Genomic DNA, 13843 nt, shown 5'->3' on the forward strand with positions numbered 1-13843 from the left:
GAATGTCTCCCATCTAGACCATGCTGTGTTTCGCCCAATGCTCGTGTCCAATCTAGATGCTCATGACTGCCATGATGCGGAACTCTGTGCCGCCGCCCGGGTCCTTGGTCTCGCCCAACAGCTCGCACTCGAGCCTGTAATCCCCCGCCTCGATATTGCGCCACCTCGTGCTCCTGCCGTCAGCGCGCCTCGCCGCTCGTGCGGCTTGCGCAGCCCACTCACTGTCCGATATTCTCCGCCTTGTCCCACCACCCATGTATCGTCTTCGCGTGCTCGCCATTAAGCGTGCACTCGAGCGAGCCGAGCCCGAACGCCTTGGAGCGCAGATAGAAGATCTCGACGCGGCTCGTAACCGCGCCGAGGTCGAATGTGACGGTCGCGCCCGGCTGCGTCGCGCGCAAATACGTCTTGGTCTTGCCGTTGTCGCCCGTCCACGTCCACCGCTCCCAGCCGTCGCTGTGCACCGGCGTGAGCGGGTGCGAGTCCGAGTCGATGCTCTGGCACTTGGGCGCCAGGCGGCGCATGGCGGCGCCAGGGTGGTCGCGGCTGAACGCCGACATGAGCGAGAGCGGGTGCACCGGCTGCACGGGGTAGAGGGTGTCGATGTCGCGCGTGCCGGCTTGCTCCTCGGTGTAGTCCATCTCGCAGAGCTGCTGCTCGATATACGCTTCCATCAGCTCGGCGGAGACGCGGTGCCCGCCGGGCCCGAACTGGTGTCAGTGGTAGGAACGTAGGGGGGACATACGTGACGCAGGTCGACGCCGTGCAGGTCGGCAGGCACTTCGTGGGGGTTGTACCAGTAGAACCAGTCCCAGAACTTGGTCACGTTGTGCTGGGCGCCGTCGTAGAACAGGGTGCGCGGCGCAATCGTCGGGATGTTGTAGTAGAGGTTGGTGGCGAGGTGCTTAGGTCAGCCATGTCGACGAAGACACATACACTGCCGCCGCCAGTCAACACCTTGTCGAACTCGTACCCGAACGTCTGGAGCTCGAGCACGGCCGGCGAGCCGGGCCGCTCGAGGAGGTATCGGACAAGGAACTCGTACGCCTCCGTCGCCTCGAGGTTGTACTGGTCGTTGACGGCGAACTCGACGACGACAAGGTCCAGCTCCTCGGGGAGGTGCACGTCCGAGCACATGGTGAAGTACTCTGTGCCGCGGCCGAACTTTGCGCCGTTGACAAAGCTGTTCTCGTCGCCCCCGCCCGTCGCCTCCATCACCTTGCCGCGCTGCGGGAACCGCGCGTCCAGGTAGTTGAAGAGCTGCACGTGCATGTTGAGCTGCGAGTACATCATTTGGTTGTCGGCCCAAACGCCTTGCCCTGCGCTATTTGAGCCTCCGATCACGCCGAGACGGACGGGCTTGCCGGCACGCCATTTCGCCAGCACGCGCTGCAGTCGCGTGTTACCCTCTGGCATTAGCTAAACGGGGAAGAGCGCCGCCGCGTCGCGTGTCGGATGCGGTAGGACGCACGGGTAAAGGCCATCGTCCGCGCCACGATCTCGGCACTGCTGTCAGCACGCATAGTGAGCACCTTTCCACGACGTACCCGTACGCATTACACAGCCGCCGCCCGACATCGCTCGCGCACACATCGCACCGCCCAGCCTGAGGGGATACCGGCGCCGAAGACACGGGCACCTGCGGTGCGGGGGAGGACTCGACCGCCGCCACCTCCAACCCCGGGCGGCAGAGCAGCTGCGCGTCGCCTGTCAGATACCAGAACGCGAGCCAGGCGCCGGCGACGAGGACGGCGTTGAGCGCGAGCGAGAGATGGAGGGTGCGCCGCGACTCGAGCATTTCGTACTGCACTGAGTGAGCGACGGTGCAACGAGAACTGCAAAGCATGTCGCTAGCCGGCGTCTGTGCTCAAAGCCAAGACTAAGGCCAAGGCGGGGCATGGCGGGCGGCGGTGGTCGTCGACGGGGGTCGCAGAGGAAGGAGAGAAGGAAGGTGAGGCTGCTAAACTTGTGAGACACGGGGTGGCCGGGGTAGGACCCTTGTTTCCAGCGTATCCACGTGCCTTGCCCTTGTCGCACCCTGCGCTTATCACTATCAGCCTCTCCTCGTGTCCCTGGCATTTCAGAATTTCCCTCATCCTCCTGCTTGACACCTGAAACTCGTGTCCGTGACATGCCGCTTGGCATGCCGGACGCTGCCGACCACGGACCGCTGCCAGAGCCGACATGAGAGTCGAGAGTAGTACTGTAGATGAGCAGGAGCACACCCTTCTTGCCTTGCGTGGCCAGCACAGCACATCTGAAGCACATCACATCATCCACAGCCATACTTGGTCGGCTCTCATCCAAGCTCTCGCTCGGACAATTCCGAGACATGCCGCCGCCATCCACACCATGCGGGTTCCTGCAAATGTGCCCGCACTCCCGCTTACGGAACGCACTGTCCACCTTGCACCTACTTTGCATGCCGCTCCATCGTGGTGCGTGCCGCATAGTCCTCGCGAACCTTGTACAGCTCTCGCGCCGCGCGCAGGTCGTCCGTGTCGACATCCGCATAAGTGACCCCCACTTCGGACGCCTTAAAGCCCCCAACCCATCCCCGCAGAGGCTGCCACACCCCCGAGCCGCCCATCAATCCCCCCTCTCCGCCGGGGTTGCACATCGCCCAGATCGTCTCGGTCTCGCACGCGCGCGCAAAACACAGCGACGTCACCATGTTGCGCTCGTAGTCGGGCTCGTGCTCGAACTCGAGCAGTTGGCTTGTGTCAGCTGACAACGCGCGGGCACGTACGGGTGCGAGTCCGTCGCCGTCCAGTACGTCGGGACGAAGATGAGGTCCACGCCTTGGTCCGCCAGCGCTTGTGCGTCGCTCGGGTGCGACATGTCCCAGCCTGGTGTTAGCGGAGTGGGTCGGCGACGTACAGATCAGCAGGCCGGCTTTGCCCCACTTGGTGTTGAAGGCGCTGTTCGCGCGCTGCCCCGCCGTGAGATACGCGCTCCCCGTCAGCGTCTGCTTCGGGCTACAGGCAGCTTAAAGCTTACCGCTCAGGGTGCCACAAGTTGCGCTTGGTGTATTGCCCGATCATCTCGCCGTGCTCGTCGATGAAGAACGCCTCGTTCGTGAGGACAGGGAGTGTCTCCTCTGTCTGCACGTAGGCCTTCATCCACTCTGCCCACTCCATCTGCTCAGGCGTCGGGGTGGGCACATTGTCGAGGAGGTGGCGGAACGGGGAGCGGTGGGGCCTCGGCGCCGAGGACAGTGCGTGTGGTGTTCCCACCACCACCGTGCCCACGAGGCTGATTGAATGCTTACGAGCAAGCTCACGCAGAAAGTCTAATATGTGCTCGGCTGCAAATGTTACGTACTGCCTGTCAGTCGGTCTCGCGCAGCGATACGTACCTGCCGCCCATCGCAGATGCCCTGCGTCCCATACTCGGGGATCACGACGACGTCGGCGCCGTTGGACTTGGCCTCGGCGACGCGAGATGCGACGTCGCGCAGGTTGGCCTCGATGTTTGCGAATGGCTCAGGCGGTATGGCGCCCAGAGGAGCGCTGACGGGTGAGGTCTGAGCGAGGGCGATGCGGAGTTTGGGCATCGTGGTGTATATGTACTAGTCACAAGTGGGTTGAGTGGTTATGAGTGAGTAGCACCGCCGTGAGAGGAGGCAACGACGAGCTATGATTAGTACAGGCGACGTCAGTGAGGTGGGCTATGGAATGCAGCTGTTTGTGTGGGGAAAGTGGGGAAGCTTAGGCTAAATCCCCCTCAATCCACTCTTCAACTGTGGCAAGCAGCACCACTGGTGCATGGTGCATGGGGGCCAGCCCGCTGCCTCCGGGGCAGATACGAGAGCAATAGGAGAGGAGGGAGGTCTGGAAAGCATGGGGAACTTGGCGGCTCAGCCGCCCTAGCGCGAGTACGTGATACTGATACTGCCGTCAGCGCGCTCGGACGAGGACGTGCGCAATTTCGCCTACAACCTGGTAGATAAGTGTGCAGACGTCGCCTTCGAAGCGCCCGCTCCACTCGGCCCCAGTGTGAACGGTGACGGAGGTGCTGCCGTTGCCGCAGTGGCGCACGGCTTGGGAAGGCCACACTGGCGTGAGCGAATGCAGCATATTGGCGCTAGGCACGACGCGAGGACAAAGGATGGATGAATGGGTGATCGCGAAGAAGCGATGGTGAGGAGGGAGAGATGAGGGCGCCACTCACAGCCCTCCTGGAGCATGTAGTCGAGTATGTACCTCTCAAGAGTGCGCCACTCGCCGTAGTCGATGTCGGCGTCGAATGTGAAGGTGGTGGCCTGGGGTAAGCGAGTGATGTGCGTGGAGTCAAGAGGCGCGATGAGGGGAACAAAGGATGACGGAGAGAGTGAGAGATAATGAGAGATATGAGATGGATGCGGTGGACGAAGAAAAAGGTGCACGAGAAGTCGAGGGAAGGTGATGTCGCTAACACAGTCAACTACGAGTGGCAGTGGCACAACTCCCGCCCGCCACTCTGCCCAATCGTCCATCACCTCATCGACTACCGCGTATCGTCACTCACAGCTTGCGGAGACACCCAGGTAGGATAGAACATGGATCTGAACGATGACCGCCGGGGCCGAAACGAGTGTGGGTGGTCAGAAAGAGAGATGGAGCTCGACATCGCAAGCCAATTCATCCCAGCGATGCTCGAGCTCATGCTTCTGAGGGGCATTTGTTGTGGCAGGAACTAGGGTGGACGCGGGGCATTGCTTGGCCTGGTGTGATCGTGAGGCCGGTGTGCGGTGTGGAGGGCATCCGATCGTCCGCCAGGCATCGTTGGCACGCGGCAGCGGCGGCCTGTGCTTTGCCATGTCCAGTGAGCGAGGGCGGCGCCGTGCGGGCCACGGGCACAGGCCAAGGCGCGCCCTGCACGCTTTTCGTGCATCACTCGGGGCCCATCGCACTGTCGCTCCTGCCCTCAACAGCCGGCGGCGACACGCCTCACGAGCTTGCAAGGTCAGTCCGCAGACAGGGGTGTGGCATGTGATACCGGAGAGCGTGTTTGCACCGCCACATCGGCGTGGTGAGCAGCGTGGCTCACACGACTCGTCTGCACTGCTATACTGCTATTGCTTGCATCAGTGTGATCCGTGATCCGAGAGGCCTGTGCGCGTGCGTCCAACATGGCATTATACAGCGTTACCTATGTACAAAAAATACACCTGTCTCAAGATCTATGCCTCCGGCGCAGCCTCCCACTCGACGCCGACCCACTCCTCGCCGACGCCGATGCAGTCGCCCTCGCAGCCAAACACCATGACTGTACCCCACTCCATCTCGCCTGCGTCGCCCTCGCCCCGTGCCTCGCCCTTGGCCAGGCGGAGGATCTCGGCGCGCCGCTCCTCCTCAGTCTGCACCTTGGCGTTGCCCGCCGGAGGCTTGCCGGTCGTGCTAAGGGACGAGGGACGGAGGACATTGATGAGCTGCGGCACGAGCTGGAGCTCGAAGACGCGCGCGGCGCCGCAGCGCGTGCACGCCGGCACCGGCTTGGTGGTGTAGTAATCGGCGAGGTTGACCTCGTCCTCCTCGGACGAGGGGGCGCGGGTAGGCGCGCCGGGGAAGAGCTTCTTGAACAGCGGCGACGACGAGCTGTATGGCAGTGGCACGGCGTTGAAGTCGTACCGCAACACCTGGTTGCTTGCGTCCTCGGCCGAAGCGAGGCGGCGGGCGAAGCGCTCGAAGATGTCATCGACACTCTTAGGGAGAAGCTTGTCCCACCCGTCCTCACGCCACTCGGCCTTTTGTTCTGGCGCCTCGTCTTCGTCCTCGGAGACATCCACGTCCGAGTCCTCGGCAATGGGCAGGAACTCATCGACGGTCGTGATGTACTGTGGTGGCTGGTAGGCGGGGATTGGGGGAGTGTGGACTACTGGGTCGGAGAGAGAGAGCGAAGCGACGGCGGCAGTGGGGGCGTCGTCCTTCTTGGGGGAGGAGGGGTGTGGGGAGGCCGCAGGAGCTGAAGGTGAGGCAAAGGGGTTGGCGGCGGCGGCGCCGAAGAGCGGCTTCGGTGCGCCGAAGAGGCCAGCGCCAGCGCCAGCATTCTGCTGGACGGTGAACGGGTTTTGCCGTGCACGCTCGCGCTCCTCGGCAGCGATGCGCTCTGCCTCAGCCCGCTTGGCTTCAACGTCCGCCACATATTCCTCGTTGCGCACCGACGCACGGAATGCGCGCACGCTACCCTCGCGCCTCCGACACCCGGGGCGGGCACACGCCCACACATAAATCGTGCGGTCGTTCTCGCCACCTTCGAGCGGGCAATAAACCTGAGAAAGGAGAGGCATGGCCTTGTGGCATGCGCCGCAGCGCACCTCCTCCGGTGCCGAGGTCGCCGCAACGGCCTTGCCCTTGCCCTTTGGGTTTCTGGACGGACCCGCCGGCACAGCCGGGAAGGCGGGATATCCTCCGATGAAAGAAGTGGTATGGGACGGCGCCTCCTCCATCGGCCCGTCCGGCAGGGCAAGGAGGACGGTAGCGACCTCCTCCTCGCTGAAGTCTGAGGCGTCGTCGCGCGCCATCTGGTGTCAGTTCCCGTACATTTAGACAGTGGGAGGAGCGCGTCAGAATAAAGTCGCCAAACTAGTGAGGATCGTCAACCTGCCGCCCGCGCACAGCCGCCGTCGCCCCCGCCGAGTCCCGAGCACGCCACACCCGACCCGCCACGGCCAAAACGGACGTGGTGGGGGCCAAGAGCTTTGCACACGGGGACGAGGGGTGGGCAGACTGCGCGCGAGGGGCACGTAGGTCTCGTCATCGTGTCATCATTCGCGCTCCTTGGGAGGAGGGAGGGGAGGCTTACCTTTTGGTGAGGGAGAGAGCGATGGGGAGAAACGATGGCAAAGCTGGGTTAAAAGTTGGCTGGAGAGACGGAAGCAGATTCGGGGCGAGAGCAATTTCCTCGGAGAATCCACTCGAAGGAGTATGCAAGTGGAGGATCTTGAATGTCGCGACGACATTCTGAAGGCAAGGCGTAGAGGCTTGAGGACAGGACCTGGCGGTGCAGAGCATGGGATCGAGTAGACTAAGCGGTGGTGTAAAGAGGGGGCGAAGTGGGAGGGAGACAAACTTTGGCCATTGTATGTCCAGCCGTCATGAGCCAACCCAGATTTCAAGAAACCAGCTGCCCCTATGGTGTAATGGTAACACGTGAGTCTCATAATCTCTAGCCCTCAGTTCGATTCTGAGTGGGGGCACATCTTTTGCTGGCTGCGGAGAGAAGGAGGCGATCGGCTTTGAGCTCAATGTGAGGGATCGTCGAGGCCTCAATTCCGGGGACGGCGTGCATACGTGCATGGGAGTGTCCACATGTCCACAGCGGTGTGTTGGGGGTGTGGTACTTGTGCTCACCCGGCCCCTTGTTTGCCATCTGTGTGGTGCGGCACACCCCACCTCCACATCGCCACCCAGGCACGGCAACATGGCAAAGATTTCCGCGATTCTCGCTCCCGTCAACAACATCCACCATGGCGCGCTACACCAACATCGGCCTGCACCGCAAGGACTTTGTGCAGTCTTCAGCACAGGAACAGTCAAGCCGCCAGCCCGAGCGGCACCAGGACAGCGGGTGGGCCGGACGCGGGCGCGGCGCACCTGTCGGGCGAGGAGGGCGAGGTGGGAGGGGGGCACGCGGCGGGCGCGGCGGCAAGCGCGGGGCATATGCCGGCGGCGAGCGCAAGGGCTGGGGGCGGGATCCGGAGATCGCGAGTGAGTGCTGCTCGGTGCTCGGGGCCGAGGCTGATTCCAGAACGAGCTGAGCGTACGGAAGCACGGCGGTTCAAACGCGCCGAGGACCGGGATGCGGGCACGACGTGTTTCGCGTGTCGTGGGACCGGGCATGCGGCGCGCGACTGTCCTAATATCCTTGCGGCGGCGGAGGGCGCGAATGGCAGCGCGGCGATGCTCGAGGCCGACCAGCTTGCGCGCAGTGTTGGGTTGGTGGGCGGTGATGATGGAGATGAGGAGGGCGCGGAGGACGATGAGGAAGGGGAGGAGGAGAAGAAGGGCAAGGGAAAGGTCAAGGCAAAGGCAAAGGAGAAGGGCGCGAAGGAGAAGCTCACCGGCGGGCAGATTACGGGCGGCAAGTGCTACCGGTGAGTCACTATGAGACCGCGCTGACAACAGGTGCAACTCGTCCACGCATAACCTGCACAACTGCCCGGCGCCGGTGGACCCCGGGAACCCCACGCCGTTCGCGACCTGCTTCGTCTGCCTCGGTTCGGGGCATCTGTCAGCAGCGTGCCCCAAGAACCCGCGCGGCGTGTATGTCAACGGCGGGGCGTGCAAGATCTGCCACAGTGTCGCGCACCGCGCAAAGGACTGCCCGACACAGCGCCCCGACGAGCCCGTCAAGGTTCGTGGCGCGCCTGCGCTTGTGCTCGGCACGGGCGAGGGTGCGGGAGCCGACGAGGACGACTTCATGGTCACGCGCCGTACGGCAACGCCCGGCGAGGCGAAGGGTAAGCGCACGAAGCACTTGCCGGCCAAGAACAGCGCGCGGGGGCCGGCTAAGCGGCCCGGCGAGGAGGGGTGGTATGAGCAGGCGCCGCCAGCGGCCAAGAAGAAGAAGGTCGTCTCGTTCTAGCGTAATGGCCGGTGATACATGCACGTAGTGATACAATACAAGGTGGCAGGTGTTGGCGCGGCAGCCGCCTGCGCATACTTGCGCGGCGTGTGGTGTGCGCGCTCCTCATGCCCATTAGTGAGCCTCGCGCTGCTATTCGGCGATGGCCTCTCCGTTGATGGACACAAGGTCCGTGTCGAATAGTTCGATAAACTAACATCAACACTGCCCGGCACACCACACCACGCACCTGCTCGTTCAATACCCGCACCTTCATCCCCGCGTACCGTCGGTACTCTTCAAGGATACTTGACAGTGCCCAGCGTTGCAGCTTTCGCCAGCACCCCACGACGGTGCCCGTGCGGTGGCGGCCCATGTTACAGCACACGAGGGTGGGAAACGTGCTTGGCTGCAAGAGGAGGCTGAGTGCGTGAATGATCAGCGGCTCCGTTGGTGGTGGGAGCGGCGGTAGGTGGTCTATTGTTAGCCTGGTCTGCGGACGATCGCGCCCTTCGAGCGAGCGGAAGATCTTCTCTTGCCGGCTTCGACTTGACTCACACTGGCCACTGAGCGGCACGACGCCAGCATCACAGTACGGCGGTGGAAAGTGAGGATTCAAGCTAACCTGTGGCGCGAGATTGTGCAGCACGATGCCCTGTGACTCGAGGAATGACAGGCTGGGGTCAGTGGACTCGGGCGACAGACGTACAAGACGTCGGAGGGCTCTTCCGCGCCGACCCAGATGACACTGCGGAGGCCAAGCTTCTCGATGAAGGTGAAGTTGAGCTCGGTCGGCTGGGCGGAACGGTAAAATCCTGCAATTAGCCAGACCGCGCGTGAGAAGGACACGCACCGTCCTCGACGAGGCCAAAGTTCATTGGGGGCACAATCTTGGCCATGGCTGCGTCGGCGTCGATGCGCGTCGGGGGGTGGATGTCACTACTGGTTGAGAGATGTCAACGTGATGACGCCCAAGCTTCTGTTGAGGCGATCTCATATTTACGTAAATGGAGTATCTCACGTAACAGTCGCGTGGCGGAGAGGGAAGGATCTACATCCGTACATCCTGTATCAACCTCTGCGCCGATCCTCCACCTCCACTGGAAGATCGGCACCGTTTCGACGCATTCAGTGAATGTTCAGCACACCTCACATCTCACACGAGCAGCTGGACCGTCACGGAGTGGGTCAGAAAAGGTCAACGTGGCACTTCGGCCGACAGCTTACGCAATATGATTGGCTATAGGGTGGCGTCGGCCGAAATGGGGAAACAGCATTCATGGGCCTGGGGCGGAAATAAGGCAATTGACCAATGAGAAGAGGCAGAGCTGTCAGACGCGACTCGACATTTCGATCAAGTTAACCGGCCATGTCATCCGTTCTGACGACTACTCTGCCCACTGCCTTCATAACCACCGAACTCCGCATCGCTCTTCCCATCTTATCCCCATCACCTCGACGCTCTCTGTCCAAAGCCTAGCACCAGCAACATCAAAAGGCGGACAGCTCACCTCTCTGACTCATCCTTTTTCCTCCCCCCCCTCCACCGCTCCTTGCCACAATGCCGGCTCCAAACTCGGCCCCCCGCACCCTCTACGACAAGGTCTTTGACGACCACGTCGTGTACTCGGGTGACGGCGACACTCTCATCTACATTGACCGCCACCTTGTCCACGAGGTCACCTCGCCTCAGGCGTTCGAGGGCCTCGAGAATGCCGACCGCAAGGTCCGCAGGACAGACTGCACCCTCGCCACTGTCGACCACAACATTCCGTGAGTTGCCGTGATACACACCGAACCGCACACCGAGGTGCACTGAGGAGGCGCTGACCTGCAGTACTGCGTCCAGGAAATCGTTCAAGTCGGTCGGCACCTTCATCGAGGAGGCCGACTCGCGTGCCCAGGTCGAGGCGCTTGAGGAGAACGTCAAGAAGTTCGGCGTCACCTACTTTGGCATGACCGACAAGCGCCAGGGCATTGTCCACATCATTGGCCCCGAGCAGGGCTTTACTCTTCCCGGTACGACTGTTGTCTGCGGTGACTCGCACACTTCCACGCACGGTGCCTTTGGCGCCCTCGCCTTCGGCATCGGCACTTCCGAGGTCGAGCACGTCCTCGCGACGCAGACCCTTCCCCAGGCAAAGTCCAAGAACATGCGCATCAACGTCGAGGGAACTCTCCCCGAGGGTGTCGCCTCCAAGGACATTGTCCTCCACATTATTGGCATCATTGGCACCGCTGGTGGTACCGGGTGTGTCATCGAGTTCTCGGGTTCCGCCATCCGTGCCCTCTCGATGGAGGCCCGTATGTCGATCTGCAACATGTCAATTGAGGGCGGTGCGCGTGCCGGTATGATCGCGCCCGACGACATTACTTTCGAGTACCTCAAGGGACGCCCCCTTGCCCCTCCTGAGGGCCCAGAATGGGACCGCGCTGAGGCGTACTGGCGCACCCTCGCCTCCGACCCCGGAGCCAAGTACGACGTCGAGGTCGAGATCAAGGCTGAGGACATCATCCCCACCCTCACCTGGGGCACTTCACCCCAGGACACCGTCCCCATTACCGGCAAGGTTCCCTCCCCCTCAGATTTCCCGGAGCACAAGCGCGCCGACGTTGAGAAGGCGCTCAAGTACATGGGCCTCACCGCCGGCACCCCCATGGAGGAGATCAAGGTCGACAAGGTCTTCTTCGGCTCGTGCACCAACGGTCGTATCGAGGACATGCGCTCGGCTGCTCGCGTTATCCAGGCGTCGGCCAAGAACGGCGGCCCCACCCACGTCGCCGAGGGCGTCTACGCCATGGTTGTGCCCGGCTCGGGTCTCGTCCGCAAGCAGGCCGAGGCTGAGGGCCTCGATGTCATCTTCAAGAAGGCTGGCTTCGACTGGCGTGAGGCCGGCTGCTCCATGTGCCTGGGCATGAACCCCGACCAGCTCAGCCCCGGCGAGCGCTGCGCGTCGACCTCGAACCGCAACTTCGAGGGCCGTCAGGGTGCCGGTGGCCGCACCCATCTCATGTCGCCCGCCATGGCCGCTGCCGCTGCCCTCACCGGCCGCCTCACCGACGTGCGCAAGCTCATGGGCTCGCACATCTCGGACTCGGGCGACTTCAAGCTCACCAACTACCAGGACTACCTTGAGCGCTTCGTCCCTGCCCAGCACACCCCTCCTCCCGAGACCGCGCCTGCCGCCACCGAGGCCGCCAAGCCCAAGGCTGCCGCCGCCGGCCTGCCCAAGTTTACCGTCCTCAAGGGCATTGCCGCGCCCATGTCCGAGGCCAACATTGACACGGACAAGATCATCCCCAAGCAGTTCCTGAAGACGCTCAAGCGCACCGGTCTCGGCGAGGCCCTCTTCTGGCCTGCGCGCTACGACATCCGCACCAACGAGAAGCTCCCGGACTTCGTCCTGAACAAGGAGCCTTGGACCAAGTCCAAGATCCTTGTTGTGACCGGTGACAACTTCGGCTGTGGCTCGTCGCGCGAGCACGCCCCGTGGGCGCTGAACGACTTCGGCATCCGCTGCGTGATGGCGCCCTCGTTCGGTGACATCTTCCGCAACAACTGCTTCAAGAACGGCATGCTGCCCCTCATCCTCCCCCAGGCCGACCTCGACGAGCTGTACAAGGACGCGGCGTCGGGCGAGGAGCTCGCCGTCGACCTTGAGAACCAGCAGGTGGTGCGCCCCAACGGCCAGCCGCCCGTCAAGTTCGAGATTGACCCCTTCCGCCGCCACTGCCTCATCAACGGCCTCGACGACATCGGCCTGACGCTGCGCCACGAGGCCGAGATCACCAAGTTCGAGGAGCGTCGCTCTGCCGAGTGGCCGTGGCTCGATGGCGCGGGCTACGCCAAGAAGGGCAAGGTCGTGCCCCTCCGCCAGAGCGCCACCAAGAAGACGGACTGGTAGCGCCCACGCTCGATGTCCCGTTCGTTCGTTCCGAAGGTGTAGCTGGCTTGTGGTTCGTGGCTCATTATGTTTGCACAGGACAGCATTGTATACAGTATGCAACAGTATCATCAGTGACGGCGGGACGACGGGGAGAAGGAAGCAAGTGCGCATGCTGATCGCTAATCGGTGCTGCGCCCTTGGATGGGTGCACGTCGCTGAGCCTCGCCCTTCGGGTGACTCAACTCACTCATCCTTCCTTTCACCTCATGCGTTGCTCCTCATTCGCTCCGTTCCCTCTTTCTTAGCTTTTCTCGCGAACACTGTCTCACTCACTGTCACCTCCTCCATCCCATCCGCTGTCCTCGTTATGGTGGTCAACGCAGTGAGCCCTCGCCTTTACTTCACCCCTTCGACGTCCTAATCACTTCATCGAGTCGCGCGTTTATGGGGGCTCCTTCCATTCGTCACTCGAGACATCGGTCTGCTGCGTCACCTTTTCCGACACCACTTGCAGAGTTGCAGAAGGGCCTCCTGAAAGCAAGGCAGAGGACGTGGGTGAGTCGGCGGTCATGCGAGCAGCACCAACCACGGCATAACCTCCCCCTCTTGAGCATTTCGCTAAACAACCCGGGCGCACCTTTGAACATTGCATAATACGACCTTCTGATACCTTCCACGACACGGTGTGCGGCGAGCAGACAGTGTATAGTCGACTTCATTCCTACTCGCATGGAGCCACCTGTCACTCTCCACCCCTCCAGGCCATCGTGGGAAGAGGGGTAAACAGCACCAATGCCGTGCCTGTCATGAGGTGACTGATCCTTCAAAGGCGCCCATCGGAGCGTGCAGATCGGAAATGATCATTAGCTCGGGTATTGTAGCCTGGTTAACAATTTCGACTTTGATGTTCAATTCAGAATCAATCTCGAACAACCCGGGTTCGAATCCCGGCCTGAGCTTAATTATTTTTTTCCCGCATTTTGAGCGTTGTCACGCACCGGCTGTCCTCAACCATTCACTCAACAGCCTAGCCTGTGCTGTCCGGGAGAAGCGCGATTTGAGCAGTGGAACCGCATGAACCAGCGTCTGTCACATGAAAACACCTCTCCGATCCCCGAACGTATGCGAGTGGCCGACTCCCAGAGCGCGAGAATCAATCATGAGAGACTTGTTTAACGCGCATTGAGTACCTGCCCATGCGATACTCTCTACAGACATTCGGCCTCACTCCATCTCCGCGTCTCTAATTCTCCAGCTCGGCCAGCTGAGCCTTTTGCGTGGGATTATCTGAACGATGAAGGAGTCCTTCTCGACGCTCGACACTGAGGCCTGAGGGAAAAATCGCCACAAATCGGAGGATGCCAGTTTTAATCCCGCCTGCCTGACGTCAAGGGATTTCACCCAGTTGA

General features: G+C 62.0%; 6 protein-coding genes across 6 annotated transcripts; 2 read left to right on the forward strand and 4 right to left on the reverse strand.

Moving 5' to 3' along the window:
- Positions 1-52: 52 nt before the first annotated feature.
- COLE_02264 (uncharacterized protein) lies at positions 53-1416 on the reverse strand (the record flags this gene model as incomplete). Its single annotated transcript, XM_018419525.2, has 4 exons — positions 53-173; positions 223-710; positions 746-904; positions 937-1416. 4 exons carry the CDS (start codon positions 1414-1416, stop codon positions 53-55), a joined length of 1248 nt encoding a protein of 415 aa, XP_018277325.1.
- Positions 1417-2413: 997 nt separating this feature from the next.
- On the reverse strand, positions 2414-3556 carry COLE_02265 (uncharacterized protein; the record flags this gene model as incomplete). The annotated part of the gene is made up of 5 exons (XM_018419524.2): positions 2414-2717; positions 2750-2849; positions 2881-2954; positions 3001-3323; positions 3359-3556. 5 exons carry the CDS (start codon positions 3554-3556, stop codon positions 2414-2416), a joined length of 999 nt encoding a protein of 332 aa, XP_018277324.1.
- Positions 3557-5164: 1608 nt separating this feature from the next.
- Positions 5165-6505, reverse strand: COLE_02266 (uncharacterized protein; the record flags this gene model as incomplete). Its single annotated transcript, XM_018423744.2, has 1 exon — positions 5165-6505. The coding sequence occupies one exon, from the start codon at positions 6503-6505 to the stop codon at positions 5165-5167; it is 1341 nt and encodes a 446-aa protein (XP_018277323.1).
- Positions 6506-7450: 945 nt separating this feature from the next.
- On the forward strand, positions 7451-8568 carry COLE_02267 (uncharacterized protein; the record flags this gene model as incomplete). The annotated part of the gene is made up of 3 exons (XM_018426058.2): positions 7451-7691; positions 7732-8077; positions 8109-8568. The coding sequence occupies 3 exons, from the start codon at positions 7451-7453 to the stop codon at positions 8566-8568; spliced, it is 1047 nt and encodes a 348-aa protein (XP_018277322.1).
- Positions 8569-8700: 132 nt separating this feature from the next.
- Positions 8701-9446, reverse strand: COLE_02268 (uncharacterized protein; the record flags this gene model as incomplete). Its single annotated transcript, XM_018423743.2, has 5 exons — positions 8701-8760; positions 8798-9024; positions 9106-9224; positions 9257-9362; positions 9401-9446. The coding sequence occupies 5 exons, from the start codon at positions 9444-9446 to the stop codon at positions 8701-8703; spliced, it is 558 nt and encodes a 185-aa protein (XP_018277321.1).
- Positions 9447-10108: 662 nt separating this feature from the next.
- Positions 10109-12452, forward strand: COLE_02269 (uncharacterized protein; the record flags this gene model as incomplete). Its single annotated transcript, XM_018419523.2, has 2 exons — positions 10109-10320; positions 10385-12452. The coding sequence occupies 2 exons, from the start codon at positions 10109-10111 to the stop codon at positions 12450-12452; spliced, it is 2280 nt and encodes a 759-aa protein (XP_018277320.1).
- Positions 12453-13843: the final 1391 nt, after the last annotated feature.

This window comes from Cutaneotrichosporon oleaginosum (genome assembly GCF_008065305.1).
Source record: "Cutaneotrichosporon oleaginosum strain ATCC 20508 chromosome Unknown ATCC20508_contig02, whole genome shotgun sequence".
In the NCBI taxonomy this organism is placed as follows: Eukaryota; Fungi; Basidiomycota; class Tremellomycetes; order Trichosporonales; family Trichosporonaceae; genus Cutaneotrichosporon; species Cutaneotrichosporon oleaginosum.